The sequence below is a fragment of the Anomaloglossus baeobatrachus genome, chromosome 4, assembly GCF_048569485.1.
Source record: "Anomaloglossus baeobatrachus isolate aAnoBae1 chromosome 4, aAnoBae1.hap1, whole genome shotgun sequence".
NCBI classification, from domain to species: Eukaryota; Metazoa; Chordata; class Amphibia; order Anura; family Aromobatidae; genus Anomaloglossus; species Anomaloglossus baeobatrachus.
The window spans coordinates 18,363,666-18,380,356 of record NC_134356.1 but is presented as its reverse complement, the minus strand read 5'-3'; the positions used below and the strand labels follow the sequence as shown (position 1 = coordinate 18,380,356).

Below are 16,691 nucleotides of genomic sequence, written 5' to 3'. Positions count from 1 at the left end.
CCGCCGGTCAAGGTCCACTGTGCGGTGTAAGGGACCGCTGCTATGGTGGGTGAAGAGTGAGCGGGTTGCTGCTAGCGATCGTCTGGAATGTCACAGACGATCTATGTACACCGGTCTGCCCTAACCCGTGAGGGTTGTATGGCAGGGATCACACGGCTCGGTGTACCTGTTGCACGGGGAAGCACAGAGGTGCCCACGCACGTGTGCCAGTGGAAGTCACGAGAATATGGCACGAGGGTAGCACAGAGGTGCCCACGCACGTGTGCTTTCAATAACCAGGTGAGTCCGGTGGAGACTCGAGGAGCTCACCTGGAACAGGAACACGGCCTGTCAAAGGAGCTACTGCCGGAGCAGCAAGGCAGGGACACGGCCTGCAAACCAGGTGCTGCCTAAGCAGCAAGGGCCAAGCCCACAGAAGACGATAATGCCTGAGCAGTGGCGTGGCAGCACGCTGCCAGACATCCAAACATAGAAGGACGGTCGCGCGCCGCCATGATGGCAGGAGGAGCTTTTAAGGAGGTGTAGCTCCAGCCAAGGGCGGGCGCGAGGCGGAGATGACGGACTTGACCCAATCAGGATCCACGACATCCCAGCCTGGCCAGTCAGGATTCACCACGTCACCGGCCTTGTCATCAAGCCGTGTGACGTCAGTGGGCGAATCAGGATCCACCAAGCATAGCACATGCTCACCCTCCTGCCTCTGGGAAATAGAGGCGGGATCCTCGGTCTCATAATGTGTAGAGATAACGGGAGTCTCACTGCTTCCCTGAACAGCAAACCTCTGCACATTGCGCAACCTCACAGACCTTCGAGGCTGCTGAGCAGGAGGAGCTGCGGCAGGCAAGGAATGGGAGACCGCCTCATCTCTTGCAACAGGAGTACCACTAGGTGTCACTCTCGTGCTGCCTCTCTGAGGAGGTTTCTCCTGCACTCTGCGCAGTCTGGCAGACCTTCGGCGCTGTTGAGCAGGAGCGCTCGTGGCAGGCAAGAAGACTGTCTCATTCCTTGCCACAGGAGAGCCACGAGGTGTAACATCCTTCCCTGGTCGTCTTCCTGCACTGACTCTCTCCCGCCTGTCCTGCGCCAACGTGCACAGTGCCCTGAGCCAATTGCTCCAAGTTTCTTGTCCCTGACCCTATATGGACACCTTCCAGCGGATTTGTGTGCGGATTTGGCTCTGGTACTTGAAGTATCCTCGGCCTCTGGTTTACTAACAGAGCACGTAGTTATTCTCTCCAAACCTAGAGTCCAGTCCCTGTTCTTGCGGCCAGGTCCCTCCACTCAATTGGCTATTGGCTAAGTCTCTCCAGTGAAGAGATCTCTCTGCTCTCATCATGCCTGATCCCGCCAAGTCCGCCCCAGCGCCCAAGAAGGGCTCCAAGAAAGCCGTGACCAAGACTCCAAAGAAGGACGGCAAGAAGCGGAGGAAGAGCCGGAAGGAGAGCTATGCCATCTACGTGTACAAGGTGCTGAAGCAGGTGCACCCCGACACCGGCATCTCCTCCAAGGCCATGGGCATCATGAACTGCTTCGTCGGTGACATCTTCGAGCGCATCGCAGGGGAAGCCTCCCGCCTGGCGCACTACAACAAGCGCCACACCATCACCTCCCGGGAGATCCAGACCGCCGTGCGCCTGCTGCTGCCCGGAGAGCTGGCCAAGCACGCCGTGTCCGAGGGCACCAAGGCCGTCACCAAGTACACCAGCGCCAAGTGATCACCACCGCTGCTCCGCACCACAAAGGCTCTTCTAAGAGCCACCACCCATTCATCACAGGAGCTGGCGCCACTTATCTTTACATATCTGTAGTGTAGAACATGGGAGTGCGGGGATGTGGCTGCTCCGTGCAGTGGAGATAATCTCGTTCACTGGTTTATCTGGGGCTGATTTGCAATCACTGATCTGATGTCGGCTTCTATAACATCGTTTGGAAATATAAAGCGCTATATGGAGGTACACAGCTCTGTATTAGGATTATAGGACACGGGAGATACAGCCCTACACGGAGGCAGCACACATGGTGCAAAGTGGGTGTATGCTTTATATACTGCCTGTGGTGATTTGTAGCACAATGTATACAGGGTGTACAGCACTAGATGGCGGTAATCAGGACTGAGGAGACAAAGGCCAGCTCCCCAGTAATGCTGAGTGCAGTCATGTGCGGAGCACGGATAGTTACTGCCGGCACTAAATGCAAGCAATTGTCAGACGTCAGTGTGAATAGTCACTAACAGCTCCAGTGATTTCATGTGTAGATCATCTCAAAGAAGAGTATATAGCGGTATACAGCGCACATCACTAGCTAAGGGTATATATTTAGCAGTATTTAAGTGTATACAGGGAATATACAGCACGATATGATCGGATGCATCATTCTGTGGAGACTATACAGCGCGATATGGGAATATACAGCTGTAATGGAGTCAGAGGTCATTATAAATAGTCACTAACTGAGCTCCAGGGATCTCATTCATTTACATTGCCTCACACAGTATATGGCGGTTTACAGGACTGTATTGTGGGTTTTCAGCGACATATGGAGGTATACAGTTATAGGGGGTTTACTGTACTATATTGGGTATACAGCACTGTATGGGAAAGCACAATATAGGAAGCATAGTGCAATAAGTGGATGACGATTATACAGCACAATATGGCGGTATGCAACAGGATTTGGAGGTATACAGCATTATATGAGGACTATACAACACTATATGGCGTATAGATCGATATGTTCTATATATAGCACTTTATCCAGGTGTACAGCATCATATGGGCGTGAACACCACTAATATGGAGCTCTTCAGAATGATATTGCAATATACAGCAGTATATGAGAATTTCTGGAATGAAAGTTGAGTCTATATTTAACATAATCGCGGTAGAAGCGGGAAAATAACCGGACAATGAGCGGGAAATTCAAAATCCCTAACAGTTCTGCGCTCAGCCAATCCGCATAGGAGAGGAGGAGCTGACGATGCAAATGTTCCGTCATCTCTCCTGTTCTCTTTCTGGTCCTCCCTCGCTCTATATAAAGGAGGGCTGCGCGCTCGTCAGTCATAGTTTTCTACTAACTACGTGGAAGATGTCTGGACGCGGCAAAGGAGGGAAAGGTCTGGGGAAGGGCGGCGCCAAGCGGCACAGGAAGGTTCTCCGGGACAACATCCAGGGCATCACCAAGCCCGCCATCCGCCGTCTCGCCCGCAGAGGAGGCGTCAAGCGCATCTCCGGCCTCATCTATGAGGAGACTCGCGGCGTCCTGAAAGTCTTCCTGGAGAACGTGATCCGTGACGCCGTCACCTACACCGAGCACGCCAAGAGGAAGACCGTCACCGCCATGGACGTGGTGTACGCGCTCAAGCGCCAGGGCCGCACTCTCTACGGCTTCGGGGGTTAATACTTCTGCTGAAACAAAACAAAGGCTCTTCTCAGAGCCGCCCACATCTTCTGAGAAGCTACAGCTCCTGCTGCGGGGGGAGGGGCGGGAGATCGGCGCTGTATGGTGTCTGGGAACATCGCAGGCTCGGAAAGGTTAACAGCGTCTGTGGGAGGAGCCAGAACTCCAGTGAGCGCTGATTTGCTGAACACCGTGAATATGAAATTCCCGCAGAACGGTTGAGTTTCCGCTCTTTGTTCTGTGCACCCCGCGGTGCATGGCGGGAGATCTCGTGTGACTGGAGCGATTATCTAAAGTATATAGACTAAATTCCGCACTATATGGCGCTATACTGCATTGTTTGATTATAGTGTATTTGAAGGTTTATTGCAGTGTATGTAGAATCCAGCATACGAGTATTACACAGCGCTATATGGAGGGTGTACGAGACTATTGGGGTGGAAAACAATATGGTGCATATACAGCTCTATATGGCAGTATTGGGAGAATAAGGCTGAAGGGTGTGCAGCGCTCTATGGGGGCATACTACAATATGGGACTTTATAGCAGTATATGGGAGTATAAAGCGCGAGAACTGAAGCAGTATATTAGGGTTACACGTAGCTATAGAGAGTATACAGCACTGTAGCTATATAGCAGTGTATAGAACATAAGAGAGTTTTCAGCACTATATGGAGGGTATACAGCGCAGAAGACTAGTGTTAAAGAGCACTAGAGTATTCAGCACTATCTGGAGAGATACCGCCCTATATGGGGAGTAAACTGCAGTAACTATATAGAGGGTATATAGTCCTATATAGGAAGTATACAGCACTGTAGATATATAGCAGTGTATAGAACATAAGAGAGTTTACAGCACTATATGGAGGGTATACAGCGCAGAAGATTAGGGTTAAAGAGCACTAGAGTATTCAGCACTATCTGGAGAGATACCGCCCTATATGGGGAGTAAACTGTAGTAACTATATGAAGAGTATATAGTACTACCGTATATAGGGACTATACTGCATTATGTGGCGGTATCCAGCATTTTACAAGTTTCACATAGTGACATTAGTGAAAGTTATCAGATTTGCTTATTTGCAATAAGTGATGTATGTTCGGGTTTTGCCAGACTTTAACCCCTTCACCTTCCTGACCGGGCCATTTTTTGGAATTCTGACAAGCGTCACTTTCACAGGTTATAACTCTGGAGCTTCAGCGGATCCCGGCGATTCTGAGATTTGTTTTTTGGTGACCTGTTGTCACATAAAATAGTTAATAAATAACCTTCCCCGCATGTTACTTTACATCAGCACAATTTTTGAAACCTCTTTTTTTTTTTTTTTTGTTGGAAGGGTTCAGAGTTCATCAGCAATTTCTAATTTTTCCAGCAAAATTTACAAACCCATTATTTTAGTGACCACATCACATTTTAAGTTTGAGAGGCCTAGATGATAGAAAATACTGAAAGGTGACACCATTCTAAAAACTGCCCCCCTCACACTGCTCATAACATGTGTGAAACCACAAGCTGTATGTGTCCATTTGTTGCTGTTAGTGATGGGGGATCGCGCTGGTGGATTTTTGTTGTTTTGCTGCATAGACTCCATATAGCGCTAAATAGAACTTTATATCAGACGTCCTGACCCCGCCGGTCACACAGAACTTGGAGTGGGCAGAGGCTCTCAGCCAATCAGCATGGAGTATGGCTCTCGCATCAGATTAGATCCCCAAACAGACGCTAAGGCTATATGCGCACGCTGCAGTTTTAACTGTGCCCAAACTGCAACCAAAACTGCACCTTGTCACAGAGAGCCTGGAAATGTAAACAAACCCAAAGCCTTATAATGATGGTGCATTTTTGCCGCGTTTTTGTTAATGCGTTTTGTAGAGGAGACAAAATATGATAGGATCTAAATGATAGAAAAAAAAAAATAACAGAATAGCTTGATAGAGGGATAGCTAGCTTGGCTAGCTATTTTTTTTTTTATAAAATGTGGTTTCCCCCCATTGTAGGCTGCAACTCTCAGCTTTCTGCTTTATCTTATACAAAATACATACAGCTGCACACTAAAATGGCATCAATGTATAAAGGAACTCTGGTACTGCAATTTTAGTTAGGTACCTGGAATATTGAGATTTACCTTGCCGCTGGTGTCTGGGCTTGCATGCATTGGCCAATTCATAAACTAAAAATCTCATTTTTTCATGTAGCAGTAATGCAGTACCAGAGTTCCTTTATACATTGATGCCATTTTAGTGTGCAGCTGTATGTATTTTGTATTTGCTATGTTTTTTCAGCTGGCTCCTATACACATTTGTAGGATGTGAGGGGCAGGTTTATTTTATTTTTTTTTTTTTAAATATTCTGCTGTACCTTGACTGATTATGAAAAATAGATGGGATCCCACGTCTTTTTAAAAAAGTTTTTTTTTTTTTTAATGTTGTGCGGTCCTCCCCCGTTTTTCTATAACCAGCCGACAACTTGGGGAAGATATTATTCGGGTGGGTAGGGCCATAGTTATTTGGCCCTTTCCAGTCTTACAATAGCAGCCCACAGCCGCAACAGAAGTAGCGTGTCCATAAGATGCACAAATTCTGGCACTGGACCTGGCTCTTCCCATTGCCTTGATGTGGTGGCGATTAGGGTAATAAGGAGTTAATAGCAGCCCACAGCAGCCACTAAGACCTAGCTTTGTGATGGAAGGCCTGTATTAAACTCTCCCTTCACTAACCTATGAATGAAAGTAACTAAACACAAACAATCTAAAAATCTTTTATTTGAAATAAATGACAAAAAAGCACCCTCTTCCACCTCTTTATTAACCCTAAAGCACCCCTACAGGTCCAACGTAACCCACACGAGGCCCCACAACGCTTTCAGCACTGCTACATCAGATGCTTACAGCGAGTGCCATAAAACAAGACTGCCCGCTGTGAGCTCCACGCAGCAACTAAAGGGAGCCGCACAATAAGCAGTGACATCACTCTGGTGTCCTCCACCTGTGATCGGAAATCTGGCTTCGACTGAAGTGAGCCGCAGGTGGAGGACTCCGTTATCGCTGATCGCGCAGGTCACTTCAGTCACAGCCTGAAGCTGACAGCAGGAAGTCGTGAGCAATTGTCAAATATAGCAATGCTGGACATAGAGAGAGGGAGACATGCAGGTGCAACGCATGCGAAACACAACTAATATGGTACAATGCGTTTTTCATCCCCCCATTGATTTCAATGGGTGACAGAACGTGACAAAAAAGCAAGAAGAATGAACTTGCTGCTTCTTTATTGTCAGATGGTTTTGATAAATAAACTGCCATGTGCGCACAGCAAATCTGAATTCTCATAGACTTTGCTGGCAAGTCAAAAGTCAGATCTTCATGACAACAAAACTGCACCAAAACATGCGACAAAAACTGCGTCATGTGCATATAGCCTTACCCTTTAGGTGCTTCACATAAACTAAAGCAATGTGGAAGGAGAAAATGAAAAACTTTTCCCAACAAAATGTTATTTTAGACCCAAAGGAAAACAAGAGAAAATGCACCATACAGTTCATTGTGCAATTTCTCTTGAATACACCAATATGCCACAAGTGGTGGAAATCTACTGTTTGGGACACACGTTGAATAAAACACTCAAAGAACCAATAGTGCAATCGCACTTTTTTTGCCATTTTTCTGCACTTGGAATTTTTCTCCCGTTTTCCAGTACACTATATGGTAAAACTAACGGTTTAATTTAAAAGTACGGCTTGTTCCTCAAAAACAAGTCCTCAAATGGCAAGATCGATGGAAAAATAAAAAATGTACAACTCTGGCAAATGGGGGAAAAAAACAACAAAAAGAAAATCGCCCGAGGGTGAAAGGGAGCAGCCGGTTTTAGGGCGCTCTTCACTGCTCCAGGGTCAGAACACAAAATGGTGGTGTAACGCCCCAGGAGTGATAATCCTTTTCGGGGCGCCACAGGTCTTCTCAAATGGGGTAACAGGTAAGGTCAATTGTTTTAAATATGTCGTGATGCAACTCACGGCTTATGGTTAGGGATATGGATGACCACCGCTGCAGATTTTATGAGCGTCTGGGGCTGATGGGGTCTGAAGTCAGATGGTGTGGCCTCCCGTGAGTGAGGCAGGCCCCAGGGGCTCAGGTGAGCAGAGTAGCGGTCCGGAATAATTCAGGCAGAGTTCAATAGTCTTTAACTGATTTTACTCACTCTTTGATGTTTTTGGTGAGCGGACCCGGGCGATGCTGCGATTAACTAGGTAGGACCAGGTATCCTTCAGGCCAGTCTGAGGGTAACAATTAGCTCACCTTCCTAGCACTTCTTTGTTCGGATACCCCCTGTCTTGAAGTACCGTCGAGGTCTATCCAGGGATTCACAACTGCCTTCTCTCCCCTGAGTTGGCCCGTTTGCCGGCAGCATGGACCAAGTGAGATAGCTTCAGGCGTAGTCCCCTTTTGGGTCCCTGCGTTGCTGCTGAGGCTCGGACTATGAAGGTTTGTGAGGTACTTGTAGTTCCCCTCACCGGCAGGTTTAGCAGGTAGTTAAACTAGAGCCTGCTCTAGGGACCTGTAGCCCGTGCGTGCCTAGTCACCGGCAGTCCCCGTACTCAACTGACTCTCTCTCTGTCTTTCTGACTGACTCAGTAACCGTTCTCCCCCGCCAACTGTCACTCCACGTGCAGGGTCTGACTAGTGGCCGTGCACGTCACCCTGGCAACCTCCGCTCACCACTACCAGACTGGCTCTCCTCCTCCTTTACTGACAGCCTCTGCACTTTAGCTTCCAGCCCCTCCGCTTCACCTCTTGATGAGATTTGAAAGCTAGCCCCCTCTGGAGACTTCCCAAGGGTCCCCTCTAAAGCTGTGGGAGACCTGGTTGCTATATGGTGTGTCTGTGCGTACACACCTCATTCTGGTCTTTAGGATTACCTGGAAGTACTTTCCCAGCATAAGTGCAGTACTCAGTGGTGCCTGACCAGGTCAGGGGCGTCACAGTGGCACAACCCTGATCAGACCTTTATACAGGCCAAGTGTCACTTGGTGCGCCGGCCAATCACAGACATGCCAATACTTGCTAAGGTATGTTACATAGTCCAATAATCATTTTGCTGTAGTATGTTGAATATTCTCCATACAGTGCTGATTACCTCCATATAATGCTACACATCACCATATATACTTACATTGATAAAACCAAATGGGCAAATCAATAGTAATATATATCATAGGGGACTTAAACATTTGCTGAATAAAGATGAAGATTTTAATTATGGAACTCGCCACTTCATCCTTTTTCATCATAGGGGACTTAGTTTGCACTGTTTTGATAAAGAACGTAAAAGTCATTCCACCATAAAAGATGCATCCAATGAGGATGGTTCTTAACTATGGAAGAGCGAACCTGAACCTTAAAGTTTGGGGTTTGCACTGGGCGCTGAGTGTTTGAGTCTCGCACCTGTACACCGGCTTTTACCTGTATGTCTGGTTCCCGTTTTGGTTTATCATCTGAATAAAGAGAATGCAGATCAGCCAATCAGCAAGCATTTCCTCTGTGGCGTTTCCGGCCACATCACAGCCATGTCAAGTATTGAGAAGTCTGTGTTTGGTGGCGCACCATTTAAGAAAAAAAACAAACAAATGACTTAGACTATTGCCCTATTTATGAAAGCCGAGATAAAGCAGCTGCTGCAGGCTGCAACCCCCCTCCCCCCCTCCAGTCTGCTTTACAGTGGCTGATTATCAAAAATAGAGGGGATCCCATGCAGTTTTTATTTTTATTAAATAATGTAAAAAAAAATATACAAATATAAAAAGACTGACAGCGCATCCACTAGGTGTGAACAGGTGCACACTGAATATTCAACGTTACAAAAATCTGTACAGCAGCATCTGAAAAGCTGAACTATGTAAACATATAATACAAATGTTTTAGCACAGCATTACTGCTATTGGAAAAAAAAATGAGAGAAAAGAGTTGTGCGCCTGGTCTTTGTCTTTCAGGGTTACAGTAATTGGCAAATTTTGAAACCAAGTATCTCATTATTTCCAGTAGCAGTACTGCAGGGCAAAATTCCTCTATTTCAGGGTTACATATTTTAGCTCTTCACATGCTGCTGTACAAATTTTTGTAATGTAAAAAAAATGGCTTGGGGTCGCCCCATTGTTAATAGGTTAACCAGCCAAGGTAAAGCAGGTAGCTGGTATTACTAGGGAGGGAAGAACCATGGCTATTGGCCCATCCCAGCCTGATAATATCAGCCTTCAGCCGCCCCAGAATTGGTGTATCACGTTAGATGCAGCAGCTCATTCCGCTTGCCCTGATGCGGTGGCAATATATGGGGTTAATATCAGCTGTGATTTGACAAAAAAACAGCTGCCATCAAGCCCTAGGATAGTAATGAGGAGGCGCATATGAGACTCCCTATAATCAACCCTATATGTCAAAAGAAAAACACAAACACGAGAGAAATCCTTTATTTAAAATACAATATACGCACACCCCAATTCCACCCCGCAGGTCTGTGAGAAGTGGTGACGTCACTGAAGTTCACAGCCCGAATATCACCACATCCGCTCCTCTCTACAGCAGCAGCCTCACATTGTATAATTACACAGCAAGGCCACACAAAGGTCTGTTTACCGCCATATACTCCTGAGTGCTCCCTATATACATCCATATAGGGCCATAAACTCCGGAGTGCTCCCCATATACATCCATACAGGGCCATATACTCTGGAGTGCTCCCCATATACATCCATACAGGGCCATATACTCCGGAGTGCTCCCCATATACATCCATACAGGGCCATAAACTCCTGAGTGCTCCCCATATACAGTCATACAGGGCCATATACTCCTGAGTGCTCCCCATATACATCCATACAGGGCCATATACTGCTCAGAGCTCCCCATAGACAGCCATACAGGGCCATATACTGCTGAGTGCTCCCGATTTACAGCCATACAGGGCCATATACTGCTGAGTGCTCCCCATATACATCCATACAGGACCATATACTGCTCAGAGCTCCCCATAGACAGCCATACAGCGCCATATACTGCTGAGTGCTCCCGATATACAGCCATACAGGGCCATATACTGCTGAGTGCTCCCCATATACATCCATTCAGGGCCATATACTGCTGAGTGCTCCCCATATACATCCATACAGGGCCATATACTGCTGAGTGCTCCCCATATACATCCATACAGGGCCATATACTGCTAATCACCTTCCATGTTGTCTACATCCCATGTTGTACTATTTACACCATGACGCTTTATCACAGTAATATTCAGTGTTTCTCCAAACAGTCCAGTTTTAGTATAATATGAAGAGTCCATACAGCGCTGTATACAGCAATATAGTGCGGACATATCAATCACTCCCGGCCTGAGAAGATCACCCGAATCACCGCGTGTTACCGACAACAAAGAGCGGAAACTCTCAGCCATAGGGCGGAATTACAAATTTAACACTCAGCCAATCAGCAGTCAGTAAGGTTCCGACTCCGCCCACAAACGTTACTGCCCGCGATGTTCCCAGCCGCCTCTGGAGCAGCACAGACTGCAGTGATCGTTATTTTCTAGTAATCCTCTATATAGTACTGTAATCTCTATATGCTGCATATACCGCCATAAATCAATGGTTTTGTATACGGACACTGCCATATAACCCCATACTTCTGTATAGTGCAGCATATTCCTAATCTAGTTCTGTATACCGCAATCTTGTGCTACACATCTATATAAAAAGTGCTTTATATTATATTATAGTTTAACTCTATATACCGCCCTATTGTGCTGTGTACCCCATACAGTTCAGTATAAAGCTCAGATTAGACAATGTGGTGGCTCTTAGAAGAGCCTTTGTGGTGTGGAGCAGCGGTGGTGATCACTTGGCGCTGGTGTACTTGGTGACGGCCTTGGTGCCCTCGGACACGGCGTGCTTGGCCAGCTCTCCGGGCAGCAGCAGGCGCACGGCGGTCTGGATCTCCCGGGAGGTGATGGTGTGGCGCTTGTTGTAGTGCGCCAGGCGGGAGGCTTCCCCTGCGATGCGCTCGAAGATGTCACCGACGAAGCAGTTCATGATGCCCATGGCCTTGGAGGAGATGCCGGGGTGCACCTCATTGTGCACCCTTCAGTGCATTCTTCACTATATAGGGTGCGCAGCGCTATATGGCGGGATAATGCACTATATAGAATGCACAGCACTATAGGGAGGGACTCTTCCCTATATAGGGTTAATTGCACTATATGTGAATATACAGTACTTGCCTAAAGGTCTATAGTATTATATGTGGATATACTGCACTATATGTGAGTATACAGCACTATATGGCGCCATATAGCACTGTTTTATTCCCTCTTTGCCAACCTATTTATAACAGAAAATTATACAACATGCAACACTATATGGCGTATGCATCACTATATGGCGTATGCATCACTATATGGCGCATGCAGCACTATATGGCGTATGCATCACTATAAGGCGTATGCATCACTATATGGCGTATGCATCACTATATGGCGCATGCAGCACTATATGGCGTATGCAGCACTATATGGCGCATGCAGCACTATATGGCGAGCATACAGCGTTATCTGAGGTTATAAGTGATTAAAACAGACATCGTTCTATTTAGCTGAGAAAGTCATGCAAGCAATAAAGCCATAATAAGCTCCGCCCCCTGCAGCTCATTGGTGTTTCCACAAGTCTGATTTCCATTGCCCGCTTCAGATCTGTGCAATGACAGGAGAGGAGGGCGGAGCATCAGCCTATATATGTCGGTAGTAGCTGTTCTCTTCATTAGTTAATTTCTTTATTCGTAGCTGGAGCAATCATGTCTGGACCCGGCAAACAAGAACGGAGGGCCCGAGCTAAAGCCAAGACCCGCTCAAATGCAAATGAGCACTGCTGTCACATCGCTGTTCTATTGGATGACAAAGGCATGTGACCAGTGTAAACGTCATGATCACCGCCCCTGCAGCTCATTGGTGGATCCACAAGTCTCATTTACATGAATGACTTGACATTCAGTCAATGACAGGAGAGGAGGGCGGAGCAACAGCTTATAAAAAAACTCCGGAGCCGGCACAAGCCTCACATTACAGTTCTTTATCTGCTGATATTTGAAAAACCTGCCACACAGCGATGTCTGGACGCGGCAAACAAGGAGGAAAGACCCGAGCTAAGGCCAAGACCCGCTCATCCCGGGCAGGACTGCAGTTCCCGGTCGGTCGTGTGCACAGGCTTCTCCGCAAGGGCAACTACGCCGAGAGGGTGGGCGCCGGCGCTCCGGTCTATCTGGCCGCTGTGCTGGAGTATCTGACCGCTGAGATCCTGGAATTGGCCGGCAATGCCGCCCGGGACAACAAGAAGACCCGCATCATCCCCCGGCACCTGCAGCTGGCCGTGCGCAATGACGAGGAGCTGAACAGGCTGCTGGGTGGGGTGACCATCGCCCAGGGAGGCGTCCTGCCCAACATCCAGGCCGTGCTGCTGCCCAAGAAGACGGAGAGCAGCAAGAAGGGCAAGTGACGCCGCTGACCCCGCATCCTCCACAACACAAAGGCTCTTCTAAGAGCCACCACCCCGTCCTCACAGGAGCTGACCCCGTCCTCACAGGAGCTGGCCCCGTCCTCACAGGAGCTGGCCCCGTCCTCACAGGAGCTGGCCCCGTCCTCACAGGAGCTGGCCCCGTCCTCACAGGAGCTGGCCCCGTCCTCACAGGAGCTGACCCCGTCCTCACAGGAGCTGGCCCCGTCCTCACAGGAGCTGGCCCCGTCCTCACAGGAGCTGGCCCCGTCCTCACAGGAGCTGACCCCGTCCTCACAGGAGCTGGCCCCGTCCTCACAGGAGCTGGCCCCGTCCTCACAGGAGCTGACCCCGTCCTCACAGGAGCTGGCCCCGTCCTCACAGGAGCTGGCCCCGTCCTCACAGGAGCTGGCCCCGTCCTCACAGGAGCTGGCCCCGTCCTCACAGGAGCTGGCCCGTCCTCACAGGAGCTGGCCCCGTCCTCACAGGAGCTGGCCCCGTCCTCACAGGAGCTGACCCCGTCCTCACAGGAGCTGGCGCCGCTCATCTCCGCTGTGGTTCTGTACATATAGGTGTATTATGGCCGGGGTTCTGTATATCTCCGGGGGTATAAGCTGCACCCGGCAGTGGGAATAATCCTGTATTATGAGATTGGCAGTGGCTGTAATTACTGGCACTAATGAGGGTTATCATCTGCGCTGTCACTCGCGTTCTGTAGGAAGCAGCGGTCACAGCACAAGGAAGTGTAAAATATCCAAGTACATACACACATAGCGCTGTATATCCACCGTGCTCCATATACTGCTGTATAGGCTGCTGTAGTGCTGTATATTCTCCATATACTGCTGTATAGGCGGCTGTAGTGCTGTATATCCTCCATATACTGCTGTATAGGCGGCTGTAGCGCTGTATATCCTCCATATACTGCTGTATAGGCTGCTGTAGCAATGTATATCCTCCATATACTGCTGTACAGGCTGCTGTAGCGCTGTATATCCTCCATATACTGCTGTATAGGCGGCTGTAGTGCTGAATATCCTCCATATACTGCTGTATAGGCGGCTGTAGTGCTGTATATCCTCCATATACTGCTGAACAGGCTGCTGTAGTGCTGTATATCCTCCATATACTGCTGTATAGGCTGCTGTAGTGCTGTATATCCTCCATATACTGCTGTACAGGCTGCTGTAGTGCTGTATATCCTCCATAGACTGCTGTATAGGCTGCTGTAGCAATGTATATCCTCCATATACTGCTGTATAGGCTGCTGTAGCAATGTATATCCTCCATATACTGCTGCATAGGCGGCTGTAGTGCTGTATATCCTCCATATACTGCTGTACAGGCTGCTGTAGTGCTGTATATCCTCCATATACTGCTGCACAGGCTGCTGTAGTGCTGTATATCCTCCATATACTGCTGTATAGGCTGCTGTAGCGCTGTATATCCTCCATATACTGCTGTATAGGCTGCTGTAGCAATGTATATCCTCCATATACTGCTGTATAGGCGGCTGTGGTGCTGTATATTCTCCATATACTGCTGTATAGGCTGCTGTAGCGCTGTATATCCTCCATATACTGCTGTACAGGCTGCTGTAGTGCTGTAAATCCTCCATATACTGCTGAACAGGCTGCTGTAGTGCTGTATATCCTCCATATACTGCTGTATAGGCTGCTGTAGTGCTGTATATCCTCCATATACTGCTGTACAGGCTGCTGTAGTGCTGTATATCCTCCATAGACTGCTGTATAGGCTGCTGTAGCAATGTATATCCTCCATATACTGCTGTATAGGCTGCTGTAGCAATGTATATCCTCCATATACTGCTGCATAGGCGGCTGTAGTGCTGTATATCCTCCATATACTGCTGTACAGGCTGCTGTAGTGCTGTATATCCTCCATATACTGCTGCACAGGCTGCTGTAGTGCTGTATATCCTCCATATACTGCTGTATAGGCTGCTGTAGCGCTGTATATCCTCCATATACTGCTGTATAGGCTGCTGTAGCAATGTATATCCTCCATATACTGCTGTATAGGCGGCTGTGGTGCTGTATATTCTCCATATACTGCTGTATAGGCTGCTGTAGCGCTGTATATCCTCCATATACTGCTGTACAGGCTGCTGTAGTGCTGTATATCCTCCATATACTGCTGTATAGGCTGCTGTAGTGCTGTATATCCTCCATATACTGCTGTATAGGCTGCTGTAGTGCTGTATATCCTCCATATACTGCTGTACAGGCTGCTGTAGTGCTGTATATTCTCCATATACTGCTGTATAGGCTGCTGTAGCGCTGTATATCCTCCATATACTGCTGTATAGGCTGCTGTAGCAATGTATATCCTCCATATACTGCTGCATAGGCGGCTGTAGTGCTGTATATCCTCCATATACTGCTGTATAGGCGGCTGTAGTGCTGAATATCCTCCATATACTGCTGTATAGGCGGCTGTAGTGCTGTATATCCTCCATATACTGTTGTAGTGCTGTATATCCTCCATATATTGCTGTATAGGCTGCTGTAGCGCTGTATATCCTCCATATACTGCTGTATAGGATGCTGTAGTGCTGTATATGCTCCATATACTGCTGTATAGGCTGCTGTAGTGCTGTATATCCTCCATATAGTGCTGTACAGGCTGCTGTAGTGCTGTATATCCTCCATATAGTGCTGTATAGGCTGCTGTAGCGCTGTATATCCTCCATATACTGCTGTATAGGATGCTGTAGTGCTGTATATCCTCCATATACTGCTGTATAGGCGGCTGTAGTGCTGTATATCCTCCTATACTCCCTACAGAGCTGTATGGGTCCATATGCTGCTGTTAGTGATGGGGGATTTTCTTGTTTTGCTGCACAGACTCCTTATAGCGCTGAATAGAACATTATCAGTCTCCTGACACCGCGGGTCACACAAAGAACGGAAGAGACTCTCAGCCAATCAGCACGGAGTATGGCTTTTGCTCCGCCCATAGGCGACATCAGATTAGGTATCCAAACCGACGCTGTCTGCGATGTTTCCAGCTTCCTCTAGAGCAGGGGTGGGGAACCTTTTTTCTGCCGGGGGCCATTTGGAAATTTCTACCAACCTTCGGGGGCCGCACAAAATTATCAACTTGAAAATTACCCTAATATATTTGGTCAAACAATTATCTCACTGTGGCGGCTGGAGCTTGTACTTTTTGGTGCAGCTGTAATATTAGGCGATGTTGATGTTGTTGCTTTTCACAACTGCTATTTCAGGTTAGAGTTGTTTGGGACTGCTGTATATACATCACAGGAGGGTATGGGGGCATATACACCATAGGGGAGGGTTGGGAGGAATATAGAACACTGGGGAGGCTGGGGGCATAGACATCACTGGGGGGTACATACATCATTGATGGGGAGCACAGACATAGCTGGGGGTATAAACATTGCTGGGAGGAATATACATCACTAGGGAAGCAGCAGGGCATAGACGTCACTGGGGGTACATACATCACTGGGGGTATATACACATCACTGGGTTGCACAGACAAGACTGGGGGGCATAAACATTGCTGGGGTTATATACATAGCTGGGGGCAGAGAGCCCTGGGGGATGCCGGAGGGACACAGACAGCCCTGGGGACCCAGAGAATGATGGGAGAGGCTGGAGGCACAGACAAACCTGGGGGACGCTGGGGGCACAGATGGCACAGAGAAGGATGGGAGAAGATGAAGGCACAGACAGACCTGGGAGAGGCTCAGGGCACAGAGATCACTGGGGAGACTGAAGGG

General features: G+C 48.1%; 1 protein-coding gene across 1 annotated transcript; it reads left to right on the top strand.

Moving 5' to 3' along the window:
• Positions 1–1,334: 1,334 nt before the first annotated feature.
• Positions 1,335–1,715, top strand: LOC142301044 (histone H2B 1.2). Its single transcript, XM_075342063.1, has one exon. It carries the CDS (start codon positions 1,335–1,337, stop codon positions 1,713–1,715), a length of 381 nt encoding a protein of 126 aa, XP_075198178.1.
• The last annotated feature ends 14,976 nt before the right edge of the window (positions 1,716–16,691 follow it).